The 14,624-nt window shown below is 43.1% G+C and overlaps 1 protein-coding gene across 1 annotated transcript in view; it reads left to right on the forward strand.

Annotated features, from left to right (window-relative positions):
- The window catches only part of LOC122803142 (vang-like protein 1), a 644,451-nt gene that overhangs the window by 579,235 nt on the left and 50,592 nt on the right, over positions 1-14,624 (forward strand). Inside the window, exon 8 of the mRNA XM_044072763.1 lies at positions 3,492-3,726. Within this exon, the coding sequence (XP_043928698.1) occupies positions 3,492-3,726 (235 nt within the window). The remainder of the gene's footprint in view (positions 1-3,491; positions 3,727-14,624) is intronic.

Here is a 14,624-nt window from a genome sequence, read left to right on the forward strand (position 1 = left end):
ACTGGCATTATTTTCAAAAAATTGGTATATTGTCACAAAAGACAAATGGATCCTGGACATTATAGACAGAGGCTACAGATTCCACTTTCACACCCTTCCAAAAATTGGAGGCATGCCAAACCTGCCACAAAATCAAAGGGCAGAGGCACAAAAACAAATTTCAGCTCTCATGGACATGAAAGCTATTCAAGAGGTACCTGCAAAAGAACAGGGTCAAGGTTTTTATTCCAGACTATTCCTGGTACCAAGGAAGGACAAAGATTGGAGACCTATTTTGGACCTATCCATCCTAAACACATATTTACTCGTACCAAAATTCAAGATGCTCACATTACAGCAGCTTCTTCCCATGCTGGGCAAGGAGTCTTGGCTGGTAACGTTGGACCTCAAGGAGGCATACCTGCATGTCCCTGTCAGACAAGATTGCAGAAGATACCTCAGATTTCTTGCAGGTTCAACCCATTATCAATTCTCTGCATTGCCCTTTGGCTTATCTACTGCCCAGAGTGTTTACGAAATGCCTGGCATCAGTAATTGCCTTCTGCAGACTTCAAGGGATACAAATATACCCATATCTGGACGACTGCCTGATCCAAGCGGACAGCAAGCACATACTTCTGAAACACCTGGCGTTTGTAATAAAATTGTTGAACTTTCTGGGATACACAGTCAACAAAAAGAAATCAAAACGAATACCCTCTCAAGCAATAATTTTTCTGGGTGCCAGCTTGAATACAAACACCCAGATGGCCTACCTCACGCCAGAGAAGCAAGGGCAACTATCTCAATACTTCAGAAAAATGGCAACCTTCGCCAGGCTGACTGCAAGGAAAGTCCTGCAGGCTCTGGGATTCATGGCATCTTGCATCCTGCTGATCCCATGTGCAAAGCTGCATATGAGGAAACTTCAATGGTACCTAAAAAACTTATGGTCTCAACACAGCCACAGTTTGGAAACAATTATACCACTCATTCCATGTCTTCAAAAGGAATTTCTGTGGTGGGCTCAAGCATGCCAAAGAAACATAGGTCTCCCCTTCTGCATGCCTCAAGCAAATCAAATCATCACAACAGACGCCTCTGACTACGCCTGGGGGGCGCACATGACAGATCAATGCATTCAGGACAAATGGTCCCAAAAGGAGAAGCACCTACACATCAATCAAAAGGAAATGCTAGCAGTACAAAATGCTATTATGGCCTTCAAAGACCTACTGCATCCAGGCCAGCTATTGATAAGGACAGACAACACCACAGTGATGTGGTACATAAACAAACAGGGAGGAACTCATTCATACCCCCTGTGCAGACTAGCCTTGTCCCTTTGGAACACAGCTCTGGAATTGCAAATCCAACTTCAAGCACAATTCCTGCCAGGGAAGGAAAACACGCTGGCAGACAACCTAAGCAGAAATGACAGATCCACACGAATGGAAGTTGCATCCTCAAGTTTTCGCAAAGATAATTCAGGCATGGGGTCGGCCAGACATGGATCTTTTTGCTACCCACAGAAATTACCAACTGAAAAAATTTTGCTCAAGGACCTATCATCCACAGGCCTGGAAAGTGGACACACTTTCTTTCAATTGGACAACATTGACAGTCTGTGCCTTTCCACCTCTTCCTCTGCTGCCCAAAGTTCTATTAAAAGCCAGAGCAGAGAGGCCAAAGATGATTCTCATTGCTCCAGACTGGCCAAGACAACACTGGTATCCACTCCTGAAGAGCCTGACGCATTCCCCACCATGGATCCTGCCTCTAGTGCCTCTTCTTTTGACCCAGCACAACTTCAAAACTCTTCAGTCAGCTGAAAACCCTCAATCTAGCCGCATGGAGGATTCTTTGATTTCCCAACAGACCCTCCTCTCCAAGGAGGTGCAGGATGTTATCTTGGAGGCCAGAAGATCTTCTACTAGAAAAGCCTACTCCGCCAAATGGAAACGGTTTTGTGCCTGGAATCAGAAAAAGGGCCAGAATCCTTGGGTACTAAATTTACCTCAAATATTACAGTACCTAGCTGAGATGTTAAACAGTGGACTTTCCTTCTCCTCCATCAAGATCCATACTTCAGCCATTTCTGCACAATACAACACTGATCCTCCTTTATTCTCTCATCCTCTCTTAAGACTGTTCCTCAGAGGGGCTAAGAATATAAAACCCCCAAGGAAACCACCAGTACCTGCTTGGGACCTCAACTTCATTTTAGAAAAACTGACCCTGCCTCCATTTGAGCCAGCTGCTTCAACAAAACTGCAATATTTGTCATGGAAAACAGCCTTCCTTCTGGCTATCACCTCAGCACGCAGGGTTTCGGAACTACAAGCCCTCATGCCTGTGCAACCTTTCATCATTTTCCATCAGGACAGAGTTTCCTTATGAACTAACCCTTCCTTTATGCCAAAGGTAGTATCCAGTGTAGCCTTGATTCAGACTATCCACTTACCTACCTTTTATCCTAACCCACAAAACAAAGGGGAAAGACTACTACATTCCTTGGACATTCACAGACAACTTCGTTATTATTTGGACAGGACAAAGCCATTCAGAAAATCAGAGCAACTCTGTGTCCTATGCTACAGGTGCTCAAGGAAAGGCCATTTCCAGACAGACAATCTCAAAATGGATAGCCCACTGCATACGCTTTTGTTATCATTTCATGGAAAATCTGTATGTACAAGCATCAGATCTCACTCCACAAGGGCCACAGCTACCTCTGCAGCTTTCCTCAGGGGGGTTCCTACCAAGGATATTTTGGAAGCAGCCACTTGGAGTTCTGTGCACACTTTCTCCAAGCACCATCGCCTTCCACTAGTAGAATACTGCAACATGGAAGAGAAGGACATCTATGGTTATGGTAAGTTTTTACACAACTTTCCTTTATCCTAGTATTCACTTAGAATCTAAGTAGACATCTAGTATTGAGCCAGTGCTCCCTTCCAAGCTTGCTGGTTCAAAGAGCAGACTAGTACATGACAGCTCTCTGGCTTTACGTGGCAGTCTTACAACACCTACATGAGTGTTTTTTGCAGGCATGAGACCAGTGTTGGTGTAACATAGAATTATGAACTGGTTTTAAAATCGGGCAGGACAAAGGAAACAGAATATGAGTAAGCGGAGATGTTATAATTTGCACTGTCCTTTCCTCTGATGTCTGTTAAATACCGATCAGCTGTTGAAATGTCACACAGCTGTGAAGAGATGGCTAAGTGCATTATGTTTGAAGTATGAAGATCTAATCATCATTAGCTTCATGGTAAAATGTACAGTATTAACTGAGCTTCTCAGTACATCATCATTATCACACCTTATTGCCCATATAATTTTAAAGCTGTGTCGAAGTAATTTGAACAGTAAAAATATTTTTTTCCCTGGTTGTTTGTCTTTGGGAGAAAAAAGTGATGGATGATGTTGGTTTTTCACATATTAAAAACATTAACTTCACCTTGCTTTGTGATATTAGTGTGCTCTTAATTTATTTTATCTTTGTAAAGGCTTGTTGTTGCAGTAGAGGAAGCCTTTACTCACATTAAACGGTTGCAAGAAGAGGAGCAGCAGAAGGCACCTGGTGAAATAATGGATCCCAGAGAGGCAGCACAGGCTATTTTCCCATCTATGGCAAGAGCACTGCAGAAATATCTGCGAACTACCAGACAGCAGCACTACCACACCATGGAGAGTATTCTACAGCACTTGGCATTCTGTATAACAAACAATATGACGCCAAAGGTAAGATTAACATCTGAGAAACATGCCAAGACCTGTCTTTCTGAATTTAGCTGTTTCAGGATGGATATGTTTTTGGTTAAGAAGACTACAAGAGTGATGAACTCTGTAGGCATATTTGTCAGCCTTACACCCTAATGGCTTGGCCTAGCTGAGTGTTTTGAAAGGGTTACTGTGACTGTCCATACGGTCTGTGGCTACCTGCCTGGCCATTGGCACTGTTCCCCATTTGGGATTATTGACAGACTCTCTCAGCTCAACTCTTACTTAGTTTAACTGGCTAACCGACTGTCTGACACAGCCCATACCGTTAAGCAGGGGGGAGGGGGGGTTATAGATGAAAAACGTCACCCATGGTGTCTCACAGGCCTCTATCCTTGGTCCCCTCCTCTTTGATATATAATTCAGCATGAGCATTGATATTGGTGGGCTATGACTAACAAGTTTATTGATTGCAAACTGGGAACAGTTACCAAATCCCATTCTGATACTCAAATTCTGCAGCAAGCCCTAGACCAAACAGTTGCTTGTTGTGCTAATCCTGGGCTTTACGTTCAGTTCCGTATAATATGGTAACATTTCCTTGTAGTGAATCTCTCGTTACTTCCACAACATATAGAATAATGTTCCACTTAAGTTTGACAAAATCATTAGAGACTTTGGTACCTTTGTTGATAACAGACTGTTTGCTTCTGTGGTGGTTAGAAGTTATTCTACCTGGCACAACATATAATCTGTGGTATCTCCTTAAGGTCCAGCAAAATTTGTAGTCCTATTTGATCCCTTCCTTATTAGGCCCATGACTGAGTACAGTGCCCCCTTTGGCATGTATCTGGCTAAGCATTTAAACCAAATTGAGAGATTTCAGCATTTATTCACCTAAAAAGATGAAGTCTCAATACTCTTAGCTACTGTGCTAGGTTATAACCCTGTTCTTCAACTCAGTGTTGGATTAATTCAATGTTGTCATCTTTGCTTAGCCTTCTGTGTTATGCATGACTCCGTACTTTTTGAACTCTGTCAACAAGTGGTAAAGCAAGCACCTGCTTTAGGGACCTAAACCTGTACTACAACATCAACACCACCAAACATATGGCCTAACCAGGTACCTGATACCTAATTCAATGTGTTTTTTGTTTGTGGAATAGGTTACCCTTGCATTTCAAGCAGATTACTACCCTAGCAACATTTAAAAACAAGTCTTGACTGGATGGATGATTGCAGATTTTCACTTTGGAGGTATGAGAATATGTTCTTTGTGGGAAGCATTGCAAGTCTCCCATTGGTACTAGATGACATGGCTTAATGTCTCGATGGTGGTCTTGGCCGTAAGTTTGATGAGAACCTGCTTATCAAGTTTATTTCTGAAAAAAAAAAAAAAAAAAAAAAGAAAACAGTTAATGACTGTCTGCTGGGTAGTAAAGGGAAGCATATTTTATAGCGTGGAAGTTTGGTAAGTTTTCAAATCCTATGATTTTTTTAATAAGAACTCTGAAGTCCTGTCACATGGCTTTTTCAAAGGCAACAAAATTCAGTATTGTACAGTAGAGAGTAGATTATCTGAAACGTCAGTTTCAGAACCAGCCTTCCAAAGTTTTCGGGTAGGAAAAATCATAAAGTCTGAATATGTAAACAGGTTATGTATTAGTTTGAGCATGTTTTTTGAGCTTGTAGCCAGCTTGTATGTGAAAAATATTTTTCTTGTCCACTGGAATCGCTGAATGGTTGGTGTTTTCCTGCAATGCAGAAAAAAACAAGATTTTTAGAAGTTTTTTTTTTTATCCATTTCAATTATATGTTTGGTTATTCGAACAGTTTGAGTATCCAAGCTGTACCCTAGGTCTCTATTCAGATAATCGACTCTATTCAGTAATGTGTTTAATATTTGAGGGGTAAAGTAATATGGTGGCTTTGAATGATTAGACATGCTCTTTAGAATTAGATGGGTGAAGAATATGCTCTCCTGGTTTTAGACAATACACACGCATCCTAGTTTAAACTGTTTGGCGTTGATTCTAGATCTTTAATGATGGTTGATTTGTCATTTTAATCAAGTCTCATTTACTGACTTTGAAGTGCAGGTTACTACTGTACCAAACATTTATTTTTATAGACCATTTATTGTTTACCTATGGGTCCAGTCCTTCTTTTTGTACTACCATTTTCAGATATAAAAGAGGCCCCAGTACAGAGGCTTATGAGACACTGAGTAACCCTTTTCAGGATAGACTGGATAACTGTACCCTGATTTGCTGCTTCCTGTTACTTAAGCAGTGTGTTACTTTGAATTACATGTATATTAACATGTAATGCTTTTCATTTGTCAGTTATTCCCTTGCGTGGGATAGTGCCATATGCCTTAAGGCTAAGGTAAGCAATATGTATTTTCAGCCTTCCTTTAATTGCTATAGTTACTCTTCAAAGAATGCCACAAAATTCAGAAGGCAACATTTCCTATTATCTGTCCCACACTGCCCCATAATTGTCAGATGTTAGTCCTCTGTGCCATTTTGGATGAGCTCAATTACAAAGTTTCCATGGTTTTACAGAGAATGCTGGTAAAGCTAATAGGTCCAAAGTTTTTTTGGAGTTGAAACGACCCCTCCCCATTTATGAATTTGTGCCACTATAGCCTGTCGCCGTAGGTCAAGGATGTGCCCACATACATTTTTTTATAAGTTTTAGAAATGAGCTTAGCTTTGATAGATGTTCTTCGTGTTTCACTGTTACAGTCATTACATTTGGGGTAATCTGCTGGCAGGTTGCCCTCAGTTGGCCTGATTAACAAAGTCTTGGGTCCTGCGTCGGTTGCTGTCCCTTCTTCCATGACGTCAGGTTGTCATGGGTATAAAACATGCAACCGATGCCATTACATTAGTCTTTCTTGCCGCGCGGTGCCCGAAGCAGAAGCAGTCCGCAAGTGCCGGTTGGCCGACACCTGAAATTTTCGTTTTCGAGTTTCAGAGAGTTTCAGAACCAGTCTTCAAATGAAATCTAAGTACCCCGTTGGGGAAACTTTTTCTTTCTCCTTACCGATGTCAGTAAAAGTTAATAATTGCATTACTTGTTGGAAGCAAATACCTCATAAGGATTTTCTTTTGTACTGTATTCTTTGCCTAGGCCCTGATCATAACGTACCTTGTTGTCGGTTTTGTGCTTTATTTAATCAATGCTATATTAAACATTGGTATATTTTTGCTTCTAAATATTTTGGCTTACGATTTAGCTATCCAGAAGTGACTTCGATTAGCAATCAGACTACCGGAATACCTAAAAAATGCAAAGAAAAAGGCTGTTGAGGTCCAAAACTGATGACGCTTCTCCTAAGCCAGTCGCTAGTTCACCGGTACTCAGTGAGGCGCTTTCGCAGCCCCTGATGCTCGCTACTTTTGATTCGCAGGCCTCTACTGAGACCCATTCAGAGTCTGGTATGCCGTGAGATGCTTTAAGTATTGAACCCGCGGATGTCTCTACCTTAGATGGGTCCGGAGCCACTGGGCAGGCACCGGCTTCTGAGGGTGTTTTCAGGCCTAAAGATTTGTATATTAAACCAACGCCATCTTCAAAACTAAGGCCAAAATCTACTTCTATGTCTGAAAAAACAATGCTTGGGCCACATGTGCAGGCCCATATGCCTAAAAACCAAATGATCAAAATGGCTGAAGATTTAATTACCTTGATCAGGGGTAGCCAACCCCCTCCTGCTAAGAGGCCTAGGCAAGACATTGATTATGAATCTTCTGATCAGGATTCTATTTCTTCTGATTCTTCTACTGAACAGGATTTATCTTTACCTACTTATGAGGACTCTGATGCAGAAGATTCCATTCATTCTGCTTCTCCCACTGAGGATTTCTCTTTTGGAGAAACTTTACATACCTTAAGGGAACATTTCCACTGGGAAAGTCAGGATTTCTCTGAATCTGAAAAGAGACTTAGGATTTTCTTCTTCTTCCTCAGCATAGGCCTTTGGCTATACCTCCTGTTCTAGACATTGTTGATGTTTTTTTCAGACTCTAGTATGGTTCTTGATTCTCTGCCTCCGGCTCCTAGTAAGCCAGCCAGATACTACAGGGTTCCTAACTCCCACAAATTCCTTTTCAAAAATCCTACTGCTGATCCTGAAACCATTTCTCAGGGTCCCAAGGGCATTAAGGCCTTTACTGCTAAAAATCCTTCCCCTTCTGATAGAGATTCCAGGGCGCTGGATAGATGGAGTAAGAAGGTTTACACGTCTGCAGCCTTTGGCAATCAGGGCTTTAAACTGTCAATTTCATATGCTTAAATATCAACAGCATATCATAGGACTACTTAAACAGAAAATGTTGTTAATCTCTGACTGTGTGGAAAATAAAAATTTGCAGGATTTATTACATTCAGCTGAATAAGTTGGAAAACATACTTTGCAGTGTGGTTTTGATTCCTTGGAGGCCTCTTGCAGGGCTGCTGTAACTGGATCTGTGCTAAGAAGGCATGCTTGGCTCAAAGAGCAAACTCTGCCTGACTATGTTAAAGCAAAATTGTTGGATGCTCCTTTACAACAGGACCGTCTCTTTGGTAATAAGGCTGAAGAAGTGTTAAAAAAATATGGAAGATAAAGCTAAATCTATGCAAACTGTGAAAGATTTCTTACAAGTGCAACCTCCAAGATTTAGTAGGCACTGGCCTATTAAGAACTGGTCCTTTCCAGTCCCTTCGAGAGCCGCTCAAGTCAAATCCAGACATTCCAAAGGCTCCAGGTTTCAGTCATAAGGAACTTTCAGAACAAAACAATGGGGTGCCTCCACCTCCAAATCTGGAAACAACAAGGCACCTCCCTATGATAAACAGTCTCAATGACTTCCCTCTACAATCACCAAGCACTTACCTTTTAGCCGCCCCTTTGGTGGGAAAACTGGCACTTCATGCACAAAACTGGCAACTTATTACCCTGGACAAATGGGTTTTAAATATAGTATCATTTCATTTCCACACATTGCCAATCCCAAACAGATGGCCAGATCTGCCCCCAAATTAGTAGGCAGAGACCCAGAAACAAGTTCTGTCCCTCATGAACATGCAGGCTTTTCAACCGGTACCAGAAGAGGAAAAGGGGCAAGGTTTCTATTCAAGACTTTTTCTGGTACCCAGAAAAGACAAATCATGGCATCCAGTTCTGGACTTATCCACTGTAAACACATTTCTAGACATTCCAAAATTCAAGATGCTGACTCTTCAACAGTTACTACCTATGCTAGGCAAAGATGCCTGGTTGGTAACTCTAGACTTAAGAGGCTTACCTGCATATCACAATCAGGGAATCTTGCAGAAGATACCTTCGCTTCAAAGCAGGCTACTTGCATTACCAGTTCTCTGCACTGCCCTTTGGCTTATCTACTGCGCCCAGGGTCTTCACAAAGTGCCTGGCTCCAGTAATTGCATTTTGCAGGCAAAGAAATATTCAAATATATCAATACCTGGACGATTGTCTAATTCAGGCAGAAAACAAGGACGTTCTTCTAAAGCATCTGGCATTTGTAAAAAGCGATGTCCTTCATGGATGCATCTGCAGTCATAACAACTGGGTTGTCCTGTCGTCAGGCAGCCCTTCAGTCGGCCGGATTCCAAAGTCCGGGTCCGGCTTCGGCTGATGTCGCACTTCCCCCGACGTCATCTCTGTTGGTCTTCGGGTATAAAAGCATCAGCCGACGCCATTTTCCTCAGTCTTTCTTGCCGCGTGGCACCCGAAGCAGAAGCTGTTCGCAAGTGCCGGTCGGTCGGATCCAGAGATTACTTCTACCGAATACTACTTCGAAGACTTCTAAAGCTAAGTACCCCGTTGGGGACTCTTTCTTGCCTCAGCCGATGTCAGAAAAAGTTAATAATTGTTTAACCTGTGGGAAACAAATACCTCATAAAGATTTCCACTCTTATTGTCTGCCTTGTTTAGGCCCAGCCCACGACGTAGCAGCCTGTTCGCCTGTGCTTCTTTCAAGCCTCGTACGCTTAGGCGTCGGTCGGAGTTTGCAGAACAGTTTTCCGTTCTCATTTTCCGTAGTGTATACCGTAGGATCCTCCGACTACCCAATCTGCCAAAAGCAAAGATAAAGACCGACACTCGCGGTCCGCGGTTTCGGCGAAACCATGGTTAAGCAAACGCGAGTGTCTCGGTTTCGGCGAAACCGAGAAAACTGATCAAAGTACAGCTGAATCTATCTCTACAACTGAGGCCCCTGCTACCACTCTTGAATCGGCCTCAGAAATTTTATCCACTACGGTGGTTGCCACTGACTTATCAGACACCATTCCCTTGGATGTCTCTACCCCAGCACGTGGTGCTGCTAGGCCTCCAGCAGCCATGTCCATTAAGGCCTTCGCCAGGGCTAAAGCAGCCAAGACTACTAAAACAGTGCCTGTTAAACACCCCACAACCAGGCCCTCTTCTAGTTCTCAAATGCTTACTTTGGCAGAAGATTTAATTTCATTAATTAGAGGATCTCAATCTCATCCAGACAGGGCCTCTCAGCCCCTAGAGAAGAGACCTAGGGCAGAGCCCCCTGAGCCAGTGTCCTCTGATGATTCTGCTGATGAATCAGACATAACTGACCAGCCAGAGGCTCCTTTCTCCAATTTTGAAGATTCTGATGCTGAAGAATCCATTCCAGCTGCTTCCCCACCAGAAGAATTCTCTTTTGGGGAAACCTTACATGCCATGCGAGAGCAGTTCCAATGGCAGCAACAGGATTTTTCAGACTCCAGAAAAAGACTTAGGACCTTTCTGCACCTTCCACAGCACAGGCCCTTAGCTATACCTCCTGTTCTCTCTGTGGTGGATGATGCTTTCAATGATGTCTGCTCCGCTCCAGATTCTTTACCCCTGCCAAACCAGACAGATTTTACAGGGTGCCAGATACTCATCACCACCTTTACAAGGCCCCACTTGCAGACCCCGAAACTATATCCCAGGGTCCCAAGGCAGTAGCGACCATAGCTAAAAACCCTATTCCTTCTGAAAGGGAAGCAAGGTCATTAGACAGATGGGGTAAAAAGGTCTACACTTCAGCTACTCTCTCAGCTAGAGCTTTAAACTGTCAGTTTCACATGATACAATACCAAGAGTTTATGCTTGATCAGTTAACTAAAAAGCTAACCACTGATGAATCTCTTGATAAGAAATATGTATTAGAAATGGTAAATAACATACAACAGGTTAGTAACCATTCCTTAAAATGTGGCTATGATGCACTGGAGGCTTCATTTAGATCAGCCATGACTGGCACAGTGATAAGAAGGCATGCATGGCTAAAGGAGCAAGCTTTACGGATCATGTTAAAGCTAAGTTGCTAGATGCTCCTATGGATAAGACAAGTTTGTTTGGTACACCTGCCCAGCAGGTTATGAAGAAAATGGAAGAAAAGGCAAAATCTGTTCAAGCGGTTAAAGATTTCTTGCAGGTTCAACCCCAAGGTTTAGCAGGAACTGGCCTGCCAAAATTGGTCCTTTCCTGACTCCACAAGATCTCAAAGGGGCAGGAATAGGCGTTCCAGAGGCAGAAACCAATCCAGAGGAGGTGCCTACAGAGGGCGACAGTGGCAAGGTAACAACAGAGGCACAGACACAACCACTGCCACTACATCAACACAACCACAGTGACTTAACCTAAATCCGCCTACCAGGGAACAAATAGCAGCTCCTCTAGGCGGAAAGTTAACCTTATTTTCAAAGAACTGGCACTACATAACAAAAGACAAGTGGATTTTACGAACCATAGATCAAGGTTACGGTTCCACTTCCACACTTTACCAGTCAAAGAGGAATGCCAAATCTACCTCCAAATCAAAAACAGAGGCTCTACAACAGATAATGGAGTTAGCAAACATGAGAGCTGTGGAAAGAGTGCCAACAGCAGAGCAAGGAAAGGGTTCTACTCCAGACTATTCCTAGTTCCAAGAAAGGAAAAAAGTTGGAGACCAATTCTCGACCTGTCCACCTTAAATACATACATCATTGTCCCAAAATTCAAAATGCTGACCCTACAGCAACTTCTTTCCATGCTGGGCAAGGAGTGTTGGCTGGTAACTCTAGATCTCAAGGAGGCATACCTGCACGTCCCCATTCGACCAATCTGCAGAAGATACCTCAGATTTCTTGCAGGATCAGAGCACTATCAGTTCTCAGCATTGCCCTTTGGCTTATCTACTGCGCCCAGAGTATTCACAAAATGCCTGGCATCAGTAATCGCCCATTGCAGACTACAGGGAATTCAAATTTACCCATACCTGGACGACTGCCTGCTACAAGGGGACAACAAAAGCAAGCTGACAACAGATTTACAAAGGGTCATTTACTTGCTACAAGCACTGGGATACACAGTCAATTTACAAAAGTCAAGGCTGATACCATCCCAAACAAGGGCATTCTTGGGAAAGGAATTGGACACAGTAAAACAAATGGCATTCCTAACTACAGAAAAACAAAAAGAACTCCCTCTTTACTTCTTGGCACTAACAAAACTGAACAAGTTAACAGCAAGAAAAGTACTGCAGGCCTTGGGCTTCATGGCATCATGCATAATCTTGGTCCCATTTGCCAGACTACATATGAGAAAACTACAGTGGTACCTAAAGAATTTATGGTCCCAACACAGACACAGCCTAGAAACAGAAATCCCACTAATTCCATGCTTAAAACAGGAGTTCCTATGGTCTGCTCAGGCATGCCAGTCAAACCCAGGCCTACCCTTTCGCAGATGTCAAGCAAGCCAGACCATCACAACAGACGCTTCAGACCTAGGATGGGGGGCCCACATGCTGGACAAATGCGTGCAAGGATTGTGGACACAGGATCAACTTCACCTGCACATCAACCTAAAAGAAATGCTGGCAGTAAAACTGGCAATCCAAAAGTTCAGACCATTTCTCAAAGAGGGCCAGTTGATGATAAGGACAGACAACACCACAGTCATGTGGTACATCAACAAACAGGGAGGCACTCATTCATACCTCTGATGCAGAATGACTTTGGAGCTGTGGACCCTGGCACTCAGCTACAACATCCAGTTACAGGCAATATTTGTACCGGGAAAAGAAAATACTCTAGCAGACCTATTAAGCAGAACCACATCGGATGCCCACGAATGGAAGCTGCACCCGGACATCTTCAAGACCATCTCAAAGAAATGGGGAATGCCTCCGATAGATCTATTCGCATCACCTCTCAATCACCAGCTCAAAAAATTCTGCACAAGGACATTCCACCCACTAGCATGGAAAGTGGATTCGCTCTCCTTCAGCTGGAAAGGCCTAACAGCATATGCATTCCCACCTCTTCCCTTGATACACAAAGTACTACTAAAAATCAAGGAAGAACGTCCAAGGATAATCCTGATAGCTCCAAACTGGCCAAGACAACACTGGTACCCACTGCTGAGGAGCATGTCTCGGAACAATATGTGGCCAATACCCCTGATGCCTTTGATGTTAACTCAGAACAACTACAGCATCATACATCCAAACCTAAAAACATTGCAACTGACTGCATGGAACATCACATAGCAGCAGCTAATCCAGAACTTTCCCAAAGAGTTAAGGACATTATTCTTGAAGCACGCAGACCATCAACAAGAAGGAACTATGCTGGAAAATGGAAAAGGTTTGTCATTTGGAGTACTGAAAGAGGAAAAGATGTGTCAAACATAGATATGCCTAACATTCTGGAGTATCTGGCCGAACTTCTTCATTCAGGCCTGTCCTACTCCTCCATCAAGATACATGCATCAGCTATTTCAGCAGAATACAGCTTTGATCCACCTGTTTTTTCGCACCCTTTGCTCAGGCAATTCCTCAGAGGAATCAAGAATGTAAAACCTCCAAGGAAACCACCATTACCAGCTTGGGACTTAAACTTTATGCTAGAAAAGTTGACACTATCACCCTTTGAACCAGCAGCAACAGCAGACCTACAACACCTGTCATGGAAAACTGCTTTCCTACTGGCAATTACTTCAGCAAGGAGGGTTTCAGAACTACAGGCCTTAATGGCAGTGCAACCCTTCCTAATCTTCCACCAAGATAGAGTGTCCATGAGGACTAATCCTACATTTATGCCTAAGGTGGTATCCAGAGTGTCTTTAAACCAGGCAATCCACCTACCTACCTTCTTTCCCAACCCACAAAACAGAGGGAAAGAATACTGCATACCTTGGATGTACATAGACAGCTACGCTACTACTTGGACAGAACAAAAGTAGCAGAAAGACTGACCAACTTTTTGTAGCCTATGCAACAGGAAGGGAAGGAAAAGCTATTTCCAAACAGACAATCTCCAAATGGATAGGAAATTGCATACGATTCTGTTACTCCTTCCATGGAAAACCAATTCCACAGAACATAAGACCTCATTCTACAAGGGCAACAGCCACTACCACAGCCTTCTTACGAGGAGTGGCAACCAAAGACATTATTGAGGCGGCTACTTGGACCTCCGTGCATACATTTGCCAAGCATTATAATTTGCCTCTATATTCCAGATCCCGAGCAGGGTTTGCCACTGCTGTACTGCAAGGGATCCTAAACACACCATAATCTACTTTTATCCTCCTCCCTAGTTGGCTATGGTATTCTACCCAGTTGTTATGACTGCAGATGCATCCATGAAGGACATAGTACAGTTTTGTACCTACCATAAATGTAGATGTCCGAACTGGATAGCATCTGCAGTCAGGATTACCCTCCCTCCTTCCCCTCTGTGGTACTCCTAGGGTGTTTACCCTCCTAATAGCTAGCTGGTGGGGGGGAGTCTTTTATGGTGTATTTGTTTGTATATATGTACATACATGCTTATTTTTGTGTTTACCTCTATCTTTTGGAAACATTGGCATCTATCCAAATTTTAGCCTTCAAGAGGGCTACTGGCATCTGGGG

This window comes from Protopterus annectens, chromosome 5.part1 (assembly GCF_019279795.1).
Source record: "Protopterus annectens isolate FY-2018-M chromosome 5.part1, PAN1.0, whole genome shotgun sequence".
Taxonomy (NCBI): Eukaryota; Metazoa; Chordata; order Ceratodontiformes; family Protopteridae; genus Protopterus; species Protopterus annectens.